Source organism: Schistocerca gregaria, chromosome 1 (genome assembly GCF_023897955.1).
Source record: "Schistocerca gregaria isolate iqSchGreg1 chromosome 1, iqSchGreg1.2, whole genome shotgun sequence".
Taxonomy (NCBI): Eukaryota; Metazoa; Arthropoda; class Insecta; order Orthoptera; family Acrididae; genus Schistocerca; species Schistocerca gregaria.
The window spans coordinates 519,650,824-519,674,734 of NC_064920.1; the positions used below are offsets into that span (position 1 = coordinate 519,650,824).

General features: G+C 41.3%; 1 protein-coding gene across 1 annotated transcript in view; it reads left to right on the forward strand.

Moving 5' to 3' along the window:
* LOC126355911 (inter-alpha-trypsin inhibitor heavy chain H4-like) overlaps positions 1-23,911 on the forward strand; it is a 330,715-nt gene that overhangs the window by 244,545 nt on the left and 62,259 nt on the right. Inside the window, exons 9-11 of the mRNA XM_050006473.1 lie at positions 1,032-1,387; positions 6,247-6,519; positions 18,984-19,077. Of these exons, the coding sequence (XP_049862430.1) occupies positions 1,032-1,387; positions 6,247-6,519; positions 18,984-19,077 (723 nt within the window). The remainder of the gene's footprint in view (positions 1-1,031; positions 1,388-6,246; positions 6,520-18,983; positions 19,078-23,911) is intronic.

Below are 23,911 nucleotides of genomic sequence, written 5' to 3' on the forward strand. Positions count from 1 at the left end.
CAAGTGCATGCAATGTCACCATATGTGCCTCAGTGCCATAGATGGAGCAATATCGGACAAAGGGCAGAGACTGGACGCGCAGTGAAGGCTTCTGCGCTTTTCTGTATAAAGTTAACTTCAAGCACCACTAATGTCAAGTGTAAATTCACCTGAAGATCGCTGATGGTTGTCAGCCCAAATACCATGGTAAGTTGTTGCCATCATCTGACTGCCTGAACAAAACTTCATCAATCAAAGTTATTGTTTCTCCAACATGATGCTTGCAAAGACTTGTAGAAAACTTACTTTCAACCAAATGATAGGGTGTCTAGGTGAATGCATAGGAAGACTTGTTACTTAGCTGGATTGTGATATGGGCAATTAATGTGAATTTTTGGAGGTTCACTCCAGGATCGTTCAAAAACATGTGTGTTTTCACAACTATTGACACAAATAATCTCTTCTTTAGTAAGTTGTGAACTTAAGGACTGCTTGGCGTGAAGATATGTATGGGGTACATAATTTCGGCCAATTTAGCTTTCTTAGGAAAGGTAGAAGTTACCTTAAACTTTTGTGAATATGTAAAGATGGTAGTGTTTACAAGTATTGGAAGTGCATGAACACTGTAGGTTAGGAGCCGGCCGAGATGGCCGAGCGGATCTAGGCGCTACAGTCTGGAACCGCACGACCGCTACTGTCACAGGTTCGAATCCTGCCTCGGGCATGTATGTGTTTGATGTCCTTAGGTTAGTTAGGTTTAAGTAGTTCTAAGTTCTAGGGGACTGATGATCTCAGATGTTAAGTCGCATAGTGCTCAGACCCATTTGAATCATTTTGTTGGTTAGGATTTCTTGAAGCACCTAGTTAAACTGATTGTGGGGACTCACTGGTATGTTTCAGCTCTCTTGGATAATATGGTCGTTACGAAGGTAAACACTCTAAAAACCTGTACGCCAGGATCAGTATTTTGAAGTTACAGGTATATGCAGATATGAGACTTATGAAAGAGTGTAAAAAAAAGAGTGATGGCAAGATGAAGTTGTATCCAACAGGAACAGCGATGCACGCAGCGCTGGACACAGCACTGCGCATATCCAAGGTGGCCAGACCGCGTCGAGAGATGCCACTTGTGATGGTGTTGCTGACGGATGGACTGCCCAATGGGGCGCCAGAAGCCATCTTGCAGGACTACACCGCGTCCAACGTGGAGCGGGGAGCAGCACTGTTTACGTTGGCGTTCGGTGAAGATGCAGACTTCGGATTTCTCAAGAAGTTGGCTCTGCGCAACGGCGGCTTCGGCAGGCGCATCTACGAGGCGGCGGACGCCCACCTGCAGCTGCGCAACTTCTACCGGCAGGTCGCGTCGCCGCTCCTCTCCAGCGTCAACTTCACGTACGGGGATGGACAGGTGAGCTCCAGTGTCCGGCACTACAAGTTCAAGGAATGGAAAGCTGAACCTGCATAAGTCGCATGTGTTACTCAGAAATATGCCACAGTGACTGCTTTCCATATACTTTGATATCCCAGTTATAATTTATGTCTTAAAAAATTGTTAAACAGCTGCAACCAGTAACAAGGAAACCCCAGACACTCACATCCAAACCATCAAAACCAATGTCTGTTAACATAGTCCTTTACGACGGCACTGTTGTTTGAAACATTCTCTGGCTACTTGCTGCTTCACTTCAGGGTAAAACCTCGATCTTTCGACGATATTCATCGTCGTCTTCGTCAGGAGTAAGTGACTGTTAAAATTCCATAAGTGGTGGCCTTATGTAGCCCAAAGACGGCTTCTGATTGGTCATCAGTTACGTAATGCTGTCGCAGATGGTGAGTGCACCACCGCTTGCCCCGTAGCATGAACATTGCAACGAATATCTCTGGCTCTTCTTTGCATCTAAAGCTCGCATCCACGCACCGCTAAGATTATATCCGCCGTCATGGTTGAAAGTTTTGTCAAACATTTTTATTTCTGCAGCTCCTTAATTATTGAGTCCTAATGTGTGGCAGCTTGGGAAAAAAATTTTGTTTCATCGAACAGTATTTTGTGTTTGTCAGTGAGGCTGCAGATTTCTTCAGTTCTCGATTTTTAATATAGCGTTGATGTTCTGATAGCGGTCGAATAGGTGCTGATGGACTGACTGATGTAATTGCTTCCGTACCACATAGGATGTTGTAAATACCAAGAATGTTGAGGGAGAGACTGTCCTTAACAGGACGTAGCATCTGCTTTATCTTATTAAGAGATCGGAAAATAGATCTGATACCTCGTCTTCCCAGGACTCTGCCTATTTTGCTGCATGTAGCGCCGCACAAGGGAAGGAATGCAATCGCTGGCTCATAACATGAAGCCGTCTTTGGGTGGATAAGGCCACCACCGCAGAATTTTTGAGAGTCAGCTACTCCTGACGAAGACGATGGTGGAAATCGTCGAAAGCGCAACGTTTTACCCTCAAGTGACACAGCAAGAAGTCAGAGAGTGTTTTATACAAAACGAATGTGATGCAACAGCAGTTCTCTTAGTGCATGAAGTCAAAACTAGAACGTCTGCGACAACAATATTTATGTGGTAACGCACCAACATGAATGACATCCCTTTCCAGACATATCATGTCAAAAAATTGTGCCTAATAGTACGTGTTTTTGAGAATCCACTCATTTCATGTCTACTCCATATTCAAAGGTTTACCTTTATTTACGTGTCATGATCATTGTTTATCTACTTACTACGTTTTACAATAACCGTCTTAAAAATTTCCACTGCAAAATTTTGCAGTGCCTCGCTCCTTCTCCTACGAATTTCTTTCTTGCGCAAGATTGAAACCAGCTACTGACCAGATCAGGCTCATGGACCGCCAATTGTCCACCCGTGTTTTGTGTATGGGAGATGAAACATTCGACTATATTTTAGTATTTGGGAGACGAAACATTTGATTTCTCACGAATTCAGAAACATTGGCAATGTGAAGTGGAAGCAGACTGACATTCTTATTTCTTGAAGGAGGCTGCTGCTGTTTGTTTGTCTACAGAGCTCACAGAGCTGCTGGAACAGAAGGCTTGTCCATGTTCCAGCGATATTAGTGTAGCAGCTTGGTTATCATAGGGAACTGTAAAACAATAACAAGTAGCAGGGATAATATGCTTACCACACTTGATGCTTATGCATGTGGATTTATCCACTACTGTGTAAATGACATGGTCAGATGGACATAAATAAGAGAATGACCAGGGTTTCGATTGAGTATGGGAAAAAGCCTACTTAGAAGAGGAACATAAACCCTGTACCGAGAGAGCCAACCAGGTGGTGGTACCGTGGGCAGCGTGAGGCAGGTACAAAGTACTGACAGAGGAGATGAGGACTTCGACATGAACCGGTAAGGGGCAGTCGATAAAATTGTGCATAACTGAAGAAACAATGGAGGCGTTCGCAAAACGTGAATGTGTTCAGGTCTGAGGGTAAGCAGTCATCTGACCATTCAAGACAGAGTTAAAATACTAAACAGCTCATAGACTGTGTACTATTGTGACCAGTCTCGGTCTACATACAAAACAACCGACGCTATCGATCGACTATATTTTCTTGATCTCTCCAGTTATTTCAGCCTCAAAGAACTGCCATCTCTTTGTTGGATTGGTAAATGCGGGGAAATCACCTGCCGGACTAGCTTAGCGACATGAATGCATCAAAATGCTTAATGGGACGGAAAGGACAATGCTGTGATCGCAAAGTTTCTGGTTTAAATCCTGCTAAACACTTAGCTTTTTTAAATTTTATCATATTTCTGTGCTTGTTACAATTCGAAATGATAATCAACAAACACTGATTTACAGTTTGCTAATAAAAACATCTTTTATTTTCAATTACTAATCACATTTTCATGCGTTATCGCATTTAGTATGTTAAAATTTGGTACAAAGCTGTGAAACATGAAAATAAAAAGGAAATATTTGTTTATTCCTCGACATTATGTGTAAATAAAGACATGAGCTTCAATGAATTGGAAATAATAGATAACCAGTTGCAAAATACAGGCTTATCAAACATTTACTATGATACTAACAGTTTTAAAACTGTCTTCTTCGAAAGGTATTGTATCTATTTACAAATATTACGACATTTTGTGTACACCATCTATGGTATCACTGCAAGAAACAAAGTTTACAGGAAATCTTTCCAAATAATTTTACTGAAGCATACTCACGTAGAATCACATATTATCTGCATCAGATGTGGGCATCGTTGACTCTGTCTAGTACATCACCGTTTAAAGAACTTGATTTAAAAGTAATAGCTCTCTGCTCTAGAGCTATGTCTTAAAACTTTTTAACATATCACCCATTTGACAATGGATCCAGCAGCTTGTAGCATGTCACTTGAAATATTGGCATATATATGACATTTGAATATAAAACTTTGCATCAGATCTTACAGTGCCTAAGTATGCAGCAGCCGTGGGTCACCTCTGGCAGGTGGCCCTCCTGCGCATCCTGCATGTGTGTAGTTGCAGTGAGCAGTGTGTTGTTATTTCACATGTACATATTCATTACTAGAATTAACATTTTATCTATAAAGTTAAAAGGAGGAGAGGGTAGGGGGTAAGAAAGTGCACCATTATAATCATGTGGCCTATAAAGAGCCCTCAGGATCAGGTGCACATAGTAAACTCTTTACAGTATCACAGAGATGCACGAGAAGCACATGTGCATAATATGCAATTGTAAAAAGTACGAGTATAAAAGCTAAAACCTTTGAAGAAAGTATTATAAGTTTATAAGAAGCCGAATACTTAATGTTTTAAGTTGACTGCTGACATGAAGGAATACTGTGAAAGAACAAACTGTGATGGGGGAGCAGCAATATTAAAAGACAAATACAAATTGGGGAAAGTGAAGGGCGGAAAGGGCGGGGTGGGATGGGGGGGGGGGGAGAGGAGGGAAGGTAGATCATCTAATGTGAAGCATCATGCTGAAGGAAGTGGTCATACTGAGAAAGCATGCTATATGAACAAATATACGAGAAGGCAGTGTGCTGTTATAAAATACCAAGTAAAATAAGGAAGAAACGAAACCGAACTAAACAGTGCATATACGCTTATAAACCACAATGTTATGGGTAGAATAAAACACATTAAAAATAAAAAGGAAGTGATGGATCTAAGGTAGTTCGTTACCAAGATGTTGAACAGCTACTTTACTGTGGATCAGCAAACGCACATCGTAAAATAACAAAATTAAATGCGTATTCTTACTGGACATAGAATTTTGAGGAAAACAAACACCGTGCACTGAACTGCAGACTGGGCTACTCAGCGATAAGTAAAGTCTTACAACCTCTCAGATAGTTTTTACCTTCATGTTGAAGCTGATCATTTAAAATGTAGCTATTATTTTCTCTGTCTGTGTTTGAAAATTTCGAGTTTTTCCCATAAATCTAATCGGCGACCTTTTACTTCTTTGTGTACGATTGTGGTGTCCTCTAAATATTTCAAAGTGTGACCAGCAACAAATAACAGTTCTGTAACATTGGAACTGTTTTCATTATCACCTTCCTTTCCCAACAGGTATTGATTACATGTCACCCTGATTGCTCTGCCAGTTTATTCAATTTAGTGACTGAACAGTTCGTGCAGATCATTTTGTATATTCCTCAATTTGAAAAAGGTTCTTAGTATTTTTGATAGTATGCACAAGATATTTCTGTAGATTGTTGTTAGCGGAAACATTTACCTTGTGTTTATATTTTTTCTCCTAGAGGCGTTTAATCGTATGGGACCGATTTCCTAAAAATGTGATGGAAATCATTTTATTATTGTCCTATTTACTGTATGTGGATCTGTCACCTTGTAAAGCTGAAAATTTTTGGTAGTTGTTTTTACTGAGGAAATGATATATTACATTTTACTTGTATCCTTTGTTGGTAGCAATGGATTTTATTACATTAATTTCTTTCTGTGGGCTACTAAGGCAATGGTTTGAGAGGTTCATCATACTTCTTTAGGAAACAGATACCCAAGCACTGACCTTGAAGTACAATAAGTATGAAGAAAATCGAAGGGGGTGGCCTTTGTCTCCTGGTTAGACATGATGGAACAGGTCTTTATTCAGAAGTCTCTGTTTACTTCCAGCATCCTGTTACAACATACGTTTCATCAACAGGAGTCCAGCACTTCAAGAACAGAGCCTAGTACACAAAACTAAATTTGTCTGTTATAGAGCTACAGGACTTCACGTAGAATTCTTGTCTGGTACAGAGTGTGTGTTTTGCAGGTGGAGGAGGAGACCCTAACGCGGACGAGGTTCCCCACGCTGTTCCGCGGCAGCGAGCTGGTGGTGTCCGGCAGGCTGCGGCCTGTGGTGCCGCAGCTGGAGCCCGTGGTGGTGGGGGAGGGCCGCCAGCGCTACAAGTCTCCTGCCAGGCTGCAGAAGGCCTCCTCTGGGGAGCGCCTCTGGGCCTTCCTCACTGTGCGACAGCTGCTGGACATGGACGCCGCCACCCCCAACCAGACCCTCAAGGACAGGGGCAAGAAAGTCGCTCTGAAAGTGAGTGTGCTGCAGTGAGCCTGTATTTAGTCTCCATCTCCATTAAGGTAAAGCTGCAATCAACACAAAGGTTGGTTTGAGTAGCACATTGTGTTCCTAATGCGTACATGGTTCTATTAGAGGAAGTTCGCTGTCGCCTTACTCCAAACTTTGAACTGACTTGCTCAGCCAGTCATAGGGGCATCTACAGTTTAACATGGATTCCATACCATGGAGGAACTGTGTTTTTCACGTTAATAAACAAACCAAGGAAATTTAATTATGTGAGTTGTTACACCCACAAATATCCTTTTTTCTACTTCATATAAATAGTTTTAATGGTTGGAAATCATCACAAAATGAACATGTCAAAATTTATTACTGTATGTCTCACCACAGTATTATACTTAGATCACAGGTAATTCAGTCATCTTTTCATACTTTACGTATAGTGTCTGAAGGTCCACTCTGCTTAAAGGTGATCCAAACATTCATTACTCTCTTCTGGCAATTTCCAAAACACAAAAAAATCATTTTATTTTAGTACCAAAGCATGGGTCATATCTTACCAACTTAACTTTATTCCAGTTGTCTGTTCTCTGAATATATATGTTGGAATAAATATGATTCATTGTATTCACAATTGAATTTTGGATATTGTTCTATGAATGCTGTAGCTTCAGTTCCCCTGATCAGTTCGTAAAAACTAATATACAATTAATACACTAACTAGCACTTAAGTGAAATTTATAACATCCCCAGCAATTTAACTACACCTTATATATCCTTCATGAAGATGTAACTTACTATAAAATGCACTGAAAACTAATATTTTATTACATTTTGCTGAGCTGTCCTATAACATGATTATTTATTTTGTTCACTGTTGAAGAAGCTGGCATCTTGAAGTATAGGTGCAGTTTCATATTTAGACATGAGTTTTTTAACTGCACAAAAGTCATGTAGTGTATCGTCATTTGCAGTTTTACTACCACCACTTTCGCTACAGAAAATTCATACATAACTACTTTCTGCTATAACTGACTCCAAATTGGACCGATACTGAATTTCAACAAAGACTACATTTAAATAAATTTATAGTAGTCAGTAATAGATGAGAGATTTTATATCTGTCATTTCCTTTCTGTTCTATGCATTTCAATAATGCAGTGTTTGTAAAATAACAAAAATTTTTGTATTTACACAATGCATAGTATTAGGTTTACAGAGTTAAAAATGTATGTACATTACAAACTTTGTTCAATGCAGTTTGTATAACATGGAAACAGTTCGAAAAAGGACTGTTTGATATCATACATCACACAAATTCTTCTCGTCTGTTCTCAAACACATAGACAAACAATATTTTCCCCATAAAACCACCATGTATACAGATAAAAATTTATATTATAATAAGGCTTTCGAGTCCCTTAACAACGGTTAATTTTGAATGACAAATAATTTGACAATACAGTTACACTCATAAAAGCTATTATGACATTGTAAACAAATTTATATCTTCTTTTCATAAACCTGTTAACAGCATTTCCCAAAACAGTTGTTCGATACATGAAATACTGTTCTTGTTTACTAATGAAGTACTGTTCAAAGAAAATCATATAAATGTAATATAAGTTTTGAACATAATTTTATTTATATTAAGACCTTGTATCCAAAAGAACTGCTTGTTGATTTTGTTAACTGTTGTATACATTTTTTCGATTGTTTTTATCAAAGATGTATTTGCAACTACATAGCCAATCACTTGTGTACATTCCCTGGTCAACAACTAATGCAAGAACAATATATAACAAGTTAATTGTACAAAATAAACTGTCTGGTCAGGTCAATAATTACATCAGAATGTAAGTAACTGAAAATGTGTCGTGGTGACGCGATAGGTAACTGATTATTCTACTAGTGATTGGTACAAATGCAGATTTTACACAGACAGAACATACAGACCAGGTACATGTTTATGGCTTTCTGCAGCAAATTCCGTTGCTCTTAAAGAACACTGGCGGCACTTTCAGGCACATTAGAGTCTGAGCCAACTGATGAAAGTACCATCAGATTGCAAAAAGTATTTAGTTTTGGTTTCTCTGGTATTTTTACGAAGGGAAAATCAGATAGACACGAAATTCCACAGCTGTCTTGTACCAAATTGATCGGAAGTATAAAGATAAATTAGTAAAAAATGTCAACGGTCATGTCATGACAGACAATGCAATGGTGACCTACCAAGGTTCACTCAGCTTGTGATGACAGTTGAGGAGCTATTTGACCGAGTAGTAGAGGCTCCAGGACGCAAAAACTCAGAACAGCAGGGAACAGTGGTGTCAGTTAGTTAGTTAGTTTCATGTTCCATGGATCATTGCATCATTGATTGTAATGATGTGAAACAAGTCATTTTACATTCACACGATAAATTCATATGTAAATGTGGCTACATACTGACCATTTACAAGAGTTCATAATCTTTAAAAAATATTACACATGTGAGTCAGTAATTCTGCTCACCACCCTTTACACATTACAATAATAGAAATTCTTCTACGGAACAGAACTATCAAGGAGAATATTTTTCAGTTTGTTTTCAAATTTTACTTTGCTGTCTGACATTTTATATCACTGAGTTAGTGATCAAAACTTTTGGCTTCTGCATTTTGCACCCCTTCTTATGCTATGGTATTCTTCAAATATTCAATTATGTTCGTCATTGTTTGTATTGAACTGCAGTGGATTATATATAACGAACTTCATGAGGGAATAAATATACTCTGAAGCAGTATTCAAAATGCCTAACTCCTTAAAGAGACATCTGCAAGATGTGCGTGAGCACCACATATTATTCTTGCAGCACACTTTTTTGAGCTACAAAAATTTTCTTTCTTGAAGACGAGTTGTCCCAGATCATTCTTTCACATGACATTATTGAATAAAAAATGCAAAACATGTCAGCTTACAGATTTTCTGTCCCCAAGATTTGCAATGACTCTAAATGTGAAAATGGCTGAAGCAAGTTGTTTTAGATGTTTAAATAGTATGTTTCCAAGTTTAAATTCTTGTTAGTATGAGCACACAAGAATTTTGAAGTTTCCACCCTACTTATTGTTTACTCACCAAGTGTTATTATTAGTGAAACTGAGTGAGACCATTAACTGCAAACCAGCCAATTCTACTTTTAATAACATATTTACCATTTCATCTGTTGATATATTTGGATTACACTGCTAGTGCCATCTGCAAAAAGAACTAATTCTGCTTGTTGTAAATTAGACAAAAGATCGTTTACATATATGAGGACCGATAGTGGGGCTAAGATTAGATTAGACATACTTTTCGTTCCTTTTAAGATCTAGACCATGTCAGAAAAATAAGAACACACAATACAATTTACAAAGTAACACAAATATGCTAATGTCCTTTCCACAGATCCAAGTGAAATAGTCCTCATGAACATGGAAAAAATCAAAAGATCTTAAACATCTTTTCATTTAAAAGTTAATAAATAACTATCACAAAACATGTAAATGTTGAATGCACTAAGATGCATAAGACAGTTGATAAGCTAATGTAAGAATGAACCATCAATCAGAACATGACAACATTTATTTACAATGATTGAATTTCCACACTGAGTTTGTATACGGGTCCGATTGTGCTAATACTCGTATTATTTGATATTTTAGCAACTCGTACGCATCAGTGGGTTGTGTTGCTCTTGAAGAACATTGGAGGCGCTTTCAAGCACGCCAGATTTCGAATCAGTCTTTGAAATGAACGTAATTGTTACTCTTCTGAAGAAAGCGAAAACAGGCATGAATCAAATTTGACGCACTGTCGTCTATTACCATACACGTCAAAAATATAAGGGTACCTTATCGAAGAATGGAAGTGGAAAACTGAAAGTAATTATGAGAGGATTAGTTTTGTTTTAGGAGGGGACAGGCACACAAAAGCTATTAGTAGCAGAGCTAGGTTTTAGAAAAAAATAAAAAAACGTACATGACACTATCAGATTTTGAGAAGGTTGTTGATAATGTGGAATGGAATAATTTGTTTTCCAGTATTAACGGCGTCGGTGAAGAAGCTAGAATTAAGGAGGGTGTAAGCAGGGTTGCTCATTGCCACCCGCGACGTCTATTTTTGAGAGGCAATGAGGGAAGCGAAGAAGTGAATCCTTCTTGATTAGAGAGTTGTTTGTCGTGGACAGAAAATCATCATGATGAGAGTCGTTGTTGACAAAGTAGTAATCGCTAAAACTTAACAATTTCTTTCAGTTGCCTAATGAAATGTTAGCTGTTGGGTACAGAATGGGTATAAAGGAAAATAAGGGTGTGGTGTGCACAGAACGATGACTAAATGTTAAAGAGACTGTGGAGTGAGGACGAATTTTGTTATCTTGGGTAGAACAAATAAGAATGAAGATGCAAAAAATACACAGTAGGAAGGATTGCATAAGACAAATGCGGTCTAATGCCAAAATAAAGAATGTGTAATATATAAAAATGTAAACCTTCAAACTTGAAGGCTTTCTTAGGAGCACGTCTCTGTATGAGATCAAAATATGGACAATGGGGAAGAAAGAATATTTTCAAATGTGATGCTACATGATGTCGCGCAACGAGCCAACCAAAAATGTGCCCATCGAAAACGTAATAAATCGAAGAGCTAGAAGGCTTGCCTACATTACAGTTTGACTCATTGTTGAAATCTGTAGCTGACTAGATGGTAGAAGCAAATAATCAAAGTGGCAGGTCAAAACGTGAGTGTATAACGCAGATGGTTGAAGTTGAAGGGTATAGCAGTTGCAGTGAAATAGGCGACTGGCAGGCGACAGGACTGGACAACGTGCTCGAACCAAAGGTTTTCTTCAGGGTTTTAAAAGTATTTTTTTTTTCGCAGTTTTAAATGTATTCCATAAGCATGGTAAGTTGGGAAGTGCAAGTGTTTCATCTGAACAGATAGTTGAACAAAACTCACAGGAAAAACTTCATATATACAGCCTGGCATGAAAAGTACCCAGAAGACATGCTCGTATGTCAAAGCAGATATTGAATTCTCTGTGATAAATAGAACCACTACCACATTGCATTAGTGCTGTTAGTGCTGTTCGTGACCGCTATTGTTACCAGGCCTGCTAAGGAATGTAAAGGGCACGAAAAGCTTCAGATATTGGGTGTTCTCTGTGAAGGAGACAGAGGCCATGTACTGGTATGAGTCAACGTTATCAGCATTTGATAGACTTTGAAATTGGTATCATTGTAGGTCTCTATTTTACCAGCTGGTTGAATCATGCAGTATTCAGATTTTTTAGGTATACTGATGTGATAACGTAACGTTTTTGGACTGCATAGGGATATGAAGGTAGACAAAAATGTCATCAGCAACCCGATCGACAAGAACCGATCACGAAAAGAAACAATCGAGATATTGCACACCAAACTCAAACGTTGCGACTCACATCTCCGCCTACCAACCATGAAAAAGCTATGGCTTCATTGCGATATTCCGTGTCATCTCGCACCGTTGGTCGGAGACTAGTAGCAACCAGACAAGGGAATTACTGTCGCATGTTAGGGTGCCACTAACACCAAAACATAAACGCTCACGTTTCGAGTGGTGCCGTGACCTAGAAGCACGGACTGCTGGTGAATTGCGTCGCTTTCTGTTCAGCGATGAATCACGTTTCTGCACTAAACCTGCTATCGTCGTCGAGTATGGCGGCGATCTCGTAATAGTTCTTACTCTTCCAATATTTGGGAGAGGCACTCCTGGCGTCATGATGTGACCAGCCGTCGGATATATCTTCTGGTCACCCTGGTAGTGACGGCAAAGCGGTACGTCACGGACATCCTGTGCCCACATGTGTTACACCCTACAGGGCACAGTACAGCAGTGGCCATTCTAGCACGACAGTGCTCGTCCGCACATGGCACGTGTCTCTATGAACTGCCTCTTTGACGCTGAGGTACTCATGTGGCCAGTAAGATCCCCGACAAAACACTTGGGGGGGCAGTTCGAACGTCAACTCTTTCTCAGTGTCATTATCAAGGATATCAAGGGCCAGTAACAACAGTTGTGGTACAACTTGCCCCAGGAGACGATACAACGGTTTTATGAGACCCTTCATAATGGAATCAGTGCATGCGTCCTGGTCAGAGGGAGTACAACCTCATACGGATAAGTGGGCTCCTACTGGCAAGTTTTTCGTAAATCCGGATCTAGTTTGTAATCACAAAAATAACATCACATTAACTTGCGTTTCAGTTCCGTATCCGCTTCTGTGTGCTTCACTTTTTTGTCCCGCAGTGTAATTAACATATTGGTGTGAAACTATTTAGCGTCGACCCTATGCATGTCTCGGCGTTCCACGACCTTGTGTTTTACCAACATCACATCAAGGACCCTTGTACTCATTTCTGCACGAACAACCCAGACGTCTGCATATTGTAGACGGTGCTGGGGGACTAGCTTATAATAATAAATGCCACAATAAAATCTTTCAAAAATGTTTCAAATTGCTCTGAGCACTATGGGACTTAACTGCTGAGGTCATCAGTCCCCTAAAACTTGAAACTACTTAAACCTAACTAACCTAAGGACATCACACACATCCATGCCCGAGGCAGGATTCGAACCTGCGACCGTAGCGCCTAGAACCGCTTGGCTACTCTGGCCGGCTAAAATCTTTCGCAATGACAAATAACTAAACCTTGCGTTTCGGTGGCTCCCTACTGACGTGACAGTCTTCAGAAAGAAAGGTCTTGGATTCGAATACTGTTGTTCCTGCCTCTTTTTATCAGTCGCATACCATTTCCTTGACATCTGGCAAAATTTCGTAAGGTGCATTTACACTTCTGCGCCTTACGGCTAGTCACTTTACGGCTGTACTTGCCCCACATACAAGTAGACACCTGTCTCGCTGTCTGGTATGGGATGAGTCCTGTGCCTGCGTGCGGTGGTCTGTACGCAAAATTCAGAAGCATCCTTGAGTTTGCGCCGGTGCATGCGCCTTCTTGAACTTGAGAACTATTATGTTTCATACGATCATTTGTTGTTCCTTAATGTTTTTACCTTACCTTCTGCAGCTCCCTGTATCTGTAATTGTAGTTAGTACGCATCATTCAAGTTCTACAGGAAATCAGATCTAAACTGATAGTCTTAGGACAGAGGTCTGAGGTTTAAGGTGTACCATTAGCAATAATTTGCACGTTCGAAACTGTTAAAATTATTCTCGTCCTATTAATGTACGTCGAAAAGAAGGCTGAAAATAATATTAATTCAAAAGTGAGTCCACGCGGTGAAGATATTTCTGTATTAATACCGGTAGATCATAGACTGATACTTCGATTTACGGGATATTCTATTTCACAAGCGAGTTTACTCTGTTAATTGTTCGAGAGGAAAATATGCTGCCACAGAAAATTACGTATTAGTACAGCCCAGATAGCACATTATTTTCGCAGTCTAGTGTAGAGTATTGTAGTGTATTGATCTTATATGATTCATCACTTATTTGTTGTTTTCTGTCTCTCTTGGAAAGCATGTTATTGTGTTTGAGAACATTCTGCTTTTTAGATTCAGTCTAGTTACTATCTCGTTTGGTCCTACTGTTTTCTTCAAAGCGTCTTTCGAGAAACGTTTCTGCTCCTTCAGACCCCGAGGATTTTGGTTGAAATCCTATCTTAAACGACATACAATAGTAACCATCACGTCATATTAGCTCCTTTCTCTAATTTTGTAACTCCATCGCTGCAAATGACCTTCTTAAATCTGCTTCTGTTCCCATACTTACCCATACTTTCAAAACGTGTGCTCCAGCTACAGATGCTCAGCCTAAAATTGCAGATGCAAGACACGACGTCTTAGGAGCCTGTAATAATTTTTATAGCAGAACTGTTTGAAGTTACACTGATGCCGCTCAAAATATACAGCACAAAAAGTTGCCTCTAAGGCGCACAAAGCAATTGAAAGGAAACAGGCCAAAATTTATGCCAGAATGAACAAAACGCTCTATAATATGCTACATAATTCTTTCATTAAGATAAATAGCTGTTAATCGTAATAGTTTTCTGATCGTAATAGGTTGGTGTTTTTTAACACCAGCCACTTGACCTATTTGACGCCGCCCGCTATGAACTACTCTCCTGCCCTAACCTCTTCATCTCAGAGCAGCACCCGAACCCTGCGTGCTCAGTTGTCTGCTGTATTTACTCCATTCTCTATCTGCCCCTACTTTCCTTACCCTTTTTAGCTCCCTCTGGCACCATGAAAGTTACTCCCTGACGTCTTGACACGTGTCCTACCATCCTGTTTCTTCTTCTTGACAGTATTTTCCATGTTCCTTTGTTCACCTATTCTGTGATGAAACTCCTCATTCCTTACCTTACTGCCCATCTAAATTTCAACACACTTCTACAGCACTTCGATTCTCTTCTTTTCCAGTTTTCCCTCAGTCTTTGATTCACTATCTACAATACCGTTCTCCAAATCTACATTCTCAAAAATTTCTTCCTCAGATTGAGTCCGATGGTTGATATTAGCGGACTTGTCTTGGCCAGGAATGTCCTAGTTGCCTGTTCTAATCTGCTTTCCATGTCTTCCTTGCTTCGTCAGTCAAGTTTTATTTTACTTCCAAGATAGGAGAGTTCCTTAACTCCGTCTACATCATTGTCCCCAATTCTCATGTCTTAAGACTGATATCCTTTCACCTTGAATTCTAATCCTACTCTTGAATCTTCCTTTTACTTCCGTAATTAATTCTTAGATATATATACTAAACAGTTGGGGTAAGAGACTGCATGACTGTCTTACATCATTTTTAATCCGAGCACTTCGTTCTTCGTCCTCCAGTCTTATTGTTCCCTCTTGGTTCTTGTACGAGTACATGTTGTATGTTACCCCACCTTACCTGTAGCTTACTTCTGGATCTCTCAGAATTTCGAACATCTTACATTATGTTTCACTGTGAACGCTTTTTCTAGATCGACAAATCCTTTGAGCATGTCTTCATATTTTTTTATTTTTTACTCTTGCTCTTATTATCAAACGGTATGTCAAAACTGCCTCTCTGGTGCCTTTATCTTTGTGAAAGTGAAATTTATCGTCATCTAACAGATGCAAGTTTTTCCTTTCCATATTTTTGTGTATTATTTTTCTTAGCATCTTTCGTCTATGGCGCGACTGCTCTGGCACTTATCTGCCGCCGGCCGCGGTGGCCAAGCAGTTCTAGACGCTTCAGTCCGGAACCGCGCGACTACTACGGTCGCAGGTTCGAATCCTGCCTCAATCATGGATGTGTGTCATGTCCTTAGTTAGGTTTAAGTAGTTCTGAGTTCTAGGAGACTGATGACCCTTTTTACTGCTCATGAAAACCACACATCGCATGTTGTACCACCATACAGCGAGACCTTCCGAGGTGATGGTCCAGATTGCTGTACACACCGGTATCTCTAAGATCAAGTACCACGTCCTCTTGCATTGATGCATGCCTGTATTCGTTGTGGCATACTATCCATAAGTTCATCAAGGCACTTTTGGTCCAGATTGTCCCATTCTTCAACGGCTATTCGGCGTAGATCTCTCAGAATGGCCGGCCGCGGTGGTCTCGCGGTTCTAGGCGCGCAGTTCGGAACCGTGCGACTGCTACGGTCGCAGGTTCGAATCCTGGCTCGGGCATGGATGTGTGTGGTGTCCTTAGGTTAGTTAGGTTTAAGTAGTTCTAAGTTCTAGGGGACTAATGACCACAGCAGTTGAGTCCCATAGTGCTCAGAGCCATTTGAACCATCTCAGAATGGTTGGTGGGTCACGTCGCCCATAAACAGCCCTTTTCAATCAACCCTTGGCATGCTCGATAGGGTTCGTGTCTGGAGAACATGCTGGCCACCCCAGTCGAGCGATGTCTTTACCTTGAAGGAAGCCATTCACAGGATGTCCACGATGGAGGCGCGGATTGTCGTCCATGAAGACAAATGCCTCGCCAATATGTTGCCGATACCGTTGCGCTATCTGTTGGCGGATGGCATTCACGTATCGTGCACCCGTTACGACGGCCATGACCACCAGCGGCTCCACATAATGCTACCCCAAAACAGCAGGAAACCTCCACCTTGCTGCATTCGCTGGACAGTGTGTCTAAGGCGTTTAGCCTGACCGGGTTGCCTCCTAACACGTCTCCGACGATTGTCTGGTTGAAGGCATATGCGTCACTCATCTGTGAAGAGAACGTGATGCCAGTCCTAAGCGGTCCATTCGGTATGTTATTGGGCCCATCTGTTCCTCGTTGTATGGTGTCGTGGTTGGAAAAATGGACCTCGTCCAGGAAGTCGGGAGTGTCCTGTGGCTGCTCGAAAAGCATTATTCAACATGGTGGCGTTGCTGTCAGGGTTCCTCCGAGCCATAATCTGTAGCTCGCGGTCATCCACTGCAGTAATAGCCCTTGGGCGGCCTGAGCGAAGCATGTCATCGACAGTTCCTGTCTCTCTGTATCTCTTTCATGTCCGAAGAACACCGCTTTGGTTCACTGTGAGACGCCTGGGAGCTTCCCTTGTTGAAAGCCCTCCCTGGCACAATGCGGACGCGGTCGAACCGCCGTATTGATCTTCTAGGCTTGGTTGAACTACAGACACGAGCTGTGTACGTCCTTTTGGTAGGATGACTGGAACTTATCGGCTGTCGGACGCCCTCCGTCTAACAAGCGCTGCTCGTGCATGCTTGTTTACATTTTGGGCGGATTTAGTGACATCTCTGAAGAGTCAAAGGGACTGTGTCTGTGATACAATACCCACAGTCAACGTCTATCTTCAGGAGTTCTGGGAACCGGGGTGATGCAAAACTTTTTTTGATTTGTGTATGTACACAGACTGAAGCGACTAGTCAAGATTTGTACGAAGGCTGGGAATCGAACCTGGGTCTCCTGCTTATTAGAACGGTGCGTTAGTCACTAACCCACCTTGGTACTGCGGTTCACACAACTGCAGATATTACCCTGGCGCGCGTTTCTTCTCGATCCACACTCTCACTGCCATCCCAGCATACTTTAAATTCCCCCTTACACAAACAGAATTGCCGAGGCTATCCATATTCTGGAATAGCACCTCTGCATCGAACGTAAATCGGGGATTCAGCCTGAAACCCAGGTGTAGGTAATTATACGAGTGTAATGATACAGTTTCAGAGACAGGTGTGCGATTTGCAGTGCCAAGGTATCTTAATAGCTAACGCACCTGTGTAGTAGGCAGGAGATCCGGGTTCGATTCCCGGGTTTAGTACAAGTTTTGAATCGCCGTACCAGTATATATACATAAAATCATACATCGATGGAACTACCAGAGTCTCTGAAACTGTGTCATTCTGCATTGCAGACAGACAAGCGTTTAAACATGTTGCTCGTACTAAATTGATTGGTGTGGTGAGTAGGCTAGTTATTTCAGTACCTTTGATTAGTCAGTTTTCGAGTTTTAATTATACTGGCAATGGTGTCATAAGTGACTATGTCCTCTGTTATGTTAAGCGAAAATAAACGGTAGTATTTTCGCACAATAATTGTTAAGATGTTTTCAAGCATAGGACAAGCACATGAGAGTCCAACAACGGCCCTCTCAATCTGTGTATCATTTTCTCAGATCCTCACCCTCCTTTCTCTCTTTTCGACCTCGAAGAACTACAGGTAAAACGTGAAGTGATGTTAAATAGGATTGGAGTGGCTAAGCAGACAGCTAATAATTTCATTTCTCCATAGCACACGTGCTTGTAACAATATCAATCAGTTGCGCTCACCGCCATATTGCTCTGAATACCGTGGTATCATTGTGGGGACGAAGAACCACTGGCTCTACCCCGCCAATAACATCGCTGCCCTACTGCAGCTGGAACAGCTGTATCTTTGCCATATCGGTTCTCAGTATCACGTGCTCTATGGTACATGCACTGTGTATACGCCTCGAGAGTGACAAGAGTGCGAGTTATCTATCGTCGTAATTACCACGCACGCTCCGCACTACCTACGCTATTGTTGTAAAGACATTTCATTGTTTCCAGAATGCGATTTTCACTCTGTAGCGGAGTGTGCGCTGATATGAAACTTCCTGGCAGATTAAAACTGTGTGCCCGACCGAGACTCGAACTCGGGACTTTTGCATTTCGCGGGCAAGTGCTCTCTCTACCACTTGCCCGCGAAAGGCACAGGTCCTGAGTTCGAGTCTCGGTCGGGCACACAGTTTTAATCTGCTAGGAAGTTTCACATTTCATTGTGTTGTACTTGAATGAAATGTAAATTTTTGGCTTCATTCCACTTCCCAACGTTTCCACTTCACGGGATCCATGGGATGAAACGGCTGCAGCAATTTGTAGTGTAATCACAGTGTGATCTTTGTCGCTAACCGTAAAAATTTGTTTTCGCTAGGGAAATACTTTGATAAACCATCACAGGAAGTAGCAACAATCATAGCCTGAAGATGAGACGCTGCGATGTGTTTCAGTACTCCTTTGTGACACCCGTCACGTCACTGGTGGTGGTGAAACCTAACGACACTTCTGCTGTGGACCTGCAACGCGCTGGTGGAAGCCAGAGAGGTAAATAACCTCTATAAAAACAGTTAATACACTTAGAAATAGGCTATTTCGAAGCTTAAGTTACCGTAATAGCTTCTGTTCTTATTAGTGCATCTATGGTGCGCCTCCACATACATGGTAAAAACTGTATTACTTTTTCACAGGCTTTAAATTTTCTCTTTATTTCCTTTATTACTGCATTCTGTTTAGAGATCCTTGTAAACTGAAATATATTTTCATTCTGGCTTAACTGTGGCTATCATATGACAGCGGCCAACCCCTAACACCGTTTTAAAAAGCGCACGATCCTAATGTTAAGTACGAGTATGCACCACTTAACATTTAAGTTGGAAGCCTGCCTTACTAAGGAAGGTATTTCCAATTGTGACGAGAGAGCTCCATCTCGAATGCTGTTTACGGAATGAATACAGGCGGCGCTGTCTTTCCAACTTTAGTCTGCTCGGCGCAGAGTTTGCTCCAGACAAGTCGTAGGTACGCGCGCGCCCTTCAGGGTCCCCCACACGGGCGATGAATCACTGGCGACACAGCCTGCAGTCACTCGCTCGCTTCGACCCCACCACACAAGAGCCGTTTTCCAAGCGATTTCTATCAGTATTTCGAACGCCGCTGTGATGTAAAGTTCTGCTATGGAAATTAACTACTACACTACTGGTGATTAAAATTGCTATATCCAGAAGAAATGCAGATGATAAACGGGTATTCATTGGACAAATATATTATACTACAACTGACATGTGATTACATTTTCACGCAATTTGGATGCATAGATCCTGAGAAATCAGTACCAAAAACAACCACCTCTGGCCTGGCCATTGAGTCAAACAGAGCTTGGATGGCGTGTACAGGTACAGTTGCCCATGCAGCTTCAACACGATACCACAGTCCATCAAGAATAGTGACTGGCGTACTGTGAAGAGCCAGTTGCTCGGCCACCATTGACTTCGTGTTTTCATTTGGTGAGAGATTTGGAGAATGTGCTGACCAGGGCAGCAGTCGAACATTTTCTGTATCCAGAAAGGTCCGTACAGGACCTGCAACATGCGGTCGTGCATTATCCTGCTGAAATGTAGGGTTGCGCAGGAGTCGAATGAAGGGTAGAGCCACTGGTCGTAACACATATGAAATGTAACGTCCACTGTTCGAAGAGCCGTCAATGCGAACAAGAGGTGAGCGAGACGTGTAACCAATGGCACCCCATACCATCACGCCTGGTGATACGTCAGTATGACGATGACGAATACACGTTTCCAATGTGCGTTCACCGCGATGTCGCCAAACACGGTTGTAAACAGAACCTGCATTCATCCGAAAAAATAACGTTTTGTCATTCTTGCACCCACGTCCGTCATTGAGTACACCTTCGCAGGCGCTCCTGTCTGTGATACAGCGTCAAGGGTAACCGCAGCCATGGTCTCCGACCTGATAGTCCATGCTGCTGCGAACGTCGTCGAACTGTTCGTGCAGATAGTTGTTGTCTTGCAAACGTCCCCATCTGTTGACTCAGGGATCGAGACGTGGCTGCACGATCCGTTACAGCCATGCGGATAAGATGCCTGTCATCTCGACTGCTAGTGATACAAGGCCGTTGGGATCCAGCACGGCGTTCCGTATTACCCTCCTGAATCTACCGATTCCAAATTCTGCTAACAGTCGTTGGATCTCGATCAACGAGAGCAGCAATGTCCCGATACGATAAACCGCAATCGCGATAGGCTACAATCCGACCTTTATAAAAGTCGGAAACGTGATGGTACGCGTATCTCCTTCTTACACGAGGCATCACAACAACGTTATACCAGGCAATGCCGGTCAACTGCTGTTTGTGTATGAGAAATCAAAAAAAATGGCTCTGAGCACTATGGGACTCAACTGCTGTGGTTATCAGTCCCCTAGAACTTAGAACTACTTAAACCTAACTAACCTAAGGACATCACACACATCCATGCCCGAGGCAGGATTCGAACCTGCGACCGTAGCAGTCGCACGGTATGAGAAATCGGTTGGAAAGTTTCCTCATGTCAGCACGTTGTAGGTGTCGCCACGAGCGCGAACCTTGTGTGAATGATCTGAAAAGCTAATCATTTGCATATCACAGCATCTTCTTCCTGTCGGTCAAATTTCGCATCTGTAGCATGTCATCTTTATGGTGTAGTAATTTTAATGGCCAGTAGTGCATATGGTAGTGGTAGCTGACTTCTGTGTGTCGACTAATATTTGCAAGTAAATGGAAAAGTAAGCGGAACGATGGAACTCATTTCTTGGGAACTTCAGTTTATTTCACAGAACACTTAATGTTTTTCATCAAGGTCAAGTGAGTTGTGTACATAATTTGTCTATATTTATCAAATGAACCTTACAGTCTTCGTGATTCATTTATTATTCTCGCAGTTTAACAAACAGTATATTTGCCCTCTCGATACATTCATATTATTAATTATATATTCGAGTCAGTAAACAGATACCAAACACGGTAATTATCATAGTAAAAATATCAAATAAAGAATTAGCAAGCTACACCACTCTTAACCAACATGTTGTAAATTCATTTTTGCCCTGTGTCACAAACAGATATTCTGTGCAAGATGCAGGGCATAGTTGACCATCCAGTATGTGCTCCATGGTCTGTGGTTTTCCGCAGTCAGATTTGGTGGTATACACAGGGCAGAATTTTAAGTCAGATATCTGTGTAATCAATAGCAGAACTGCATGTTTCTGTAGCTCTCGTTATAAATGACAGGAAAAAACTACATTCAATGACAAGGGCCGTAGAATAGATATGCCCTATAAAAATTAATTAAAAGTCCAGTTAATATTACCTCATTCACTTTAGAAGTAAAAATTTTAATAATGCGTCTAGTTATTTCAAAATCACTGACCGGAGCCCGTATATAGTGAATTACTGTGGACGTGCCACCAATTTATGCTTCTACTCACAAGCCGCAAAATGCTCTCATTGGCATTGGCATTGTTTTTGGATTTGCATTCCTTCTTGACATACGTGGCAACTTTATAGAATGGTTCGTGCTCCATAACCAACTATGAATTCTAATGTAAAGTACTTCCTCCGCTTGAGCATAGCGAAATGAAACAAAAGTACAGGACAACGCTTAATGTCAACACAAGGAAGCCGCAGCCAGGCAGCCGTACTGCTGCAAATGGTAGATTCGTCGATCCATTTCATCAGATTGTTTGGGAATTACGAACGATCAGCGATCGATCGCTGTGATCTGCGATCTGCCCCCACGCATGCTATCTACCGATAGACTGCCGAAACTGGCGACGAATTGGTATGATCTGCCGCTCGTGTGTGGTACTCTGGAGGAGACTCGATGAGCTGGCTGATGGGAGTACTGTAGGTCAAACGATAAAGTCGAAATATATCTAACGGCTCTGATTTCCAGCTTCTGCCAGTGTTAACCACCAAGCACCACTGGCTCAGCGTGTCTACTGTCAACAGAAACTGGAAGCACACTCAGAGATAGTAACCAGTGAAATGTCATGTGTAGTTTAATTTGAAACCGTATTATTCGTGGACATGTTATAGGCAACACACACTGTGTTGTCTGATAGCTACTGATGGCGACAGTAAAATATGCAGTAACCGTCAATGGATTTCGATTTTTACCGACTAAGCTACCGGTACTATCATCACCAATCTCACCATGAATCTTCTAAGAGTATGCTTGTAGTAATTTTAAAATCTGTGGTAAGACCTTATGGGACGAAACTGCTCAAGTCATCGGTCCCTAAGCTTACACACTACTTAATCTAACTTAAACTAACTTACGCTAAGGACAACACACACACCCATGCCCGAGGAAGTACTCGAACCTCTGACGGGGGGAGCCGAGCGAACCGTGACAGAACGCGTCAAAGTAGTACGTTCTTAATGGCGATTCCTCGAAAGCTGTAAAACAGTCCGGGGTGTCTTTTAAAACTAATCTTTAATTACTTTGTTGATATTATTTAAAACAATAACTATGACAAAGTAAAGTTAATAAAGAAATGACGGAAACAAAGTTAATAAAGGTGTACAGGATCAGTGATATCTGGCCGGAAAACCTGGGGCTTACTCTAACAATGCAGGCGAAAATTAAAGTGAAAAAAAGAAATTTCTATAAGAATGTGTACTCTCGCGTAGTTACCTGTACAAAGAAATCATAACATGTCACAAACATTTCATAAACATTCGTTTGGACTATGTTTCTGGCTCGTACAGTGGATGCTTCTACAATAAGGTCAAGGTTTCAAAGGACGAACTCTGCCTCTGTGGCTTCCAGACCAAGTTAGAAGCATTATCTTTCGTTTGGTCATGGAACTCTCAGGACTATTCACCGAATGCAACTTTTAACATTATTTTGCTAAACTATGTGTGCATGTCGTATGTTGGGCTGCTTTGAAGAAAAAGTATTGTTGCCTGAGAAACATTTTTTCCCTTATCATCAACAGCATTTATCAATGAGCATTTCAGAGATTGATGCTGAGCAACCACGCAAGCCGCGAAGCTTTTGCCGTAGTCGTCAGTTGATACCAGCTTCATATGAGGTCGTATAGCTGACACTCGAAAATCTGTTCTTTTCACGGCTTGCAGACGATACATCCTGGGAATGAAATCTCTGTTATGACGTAATCCTCACCTGCCACTTGCAATGAATTTACCTGTGTTCTGATACCCAAATTAACGAATAGTAATGTAATTTTACTATTTGAGATTCCATAAAATATTCCAGTTGTTCTAGACATGTTTTAGTTACGGGGTATGCGGATTCCTCATTGTATTCTAAAATACTGTACTTCTGTGTTACCAGCACAGATAATACAAGAGCTAATTTTG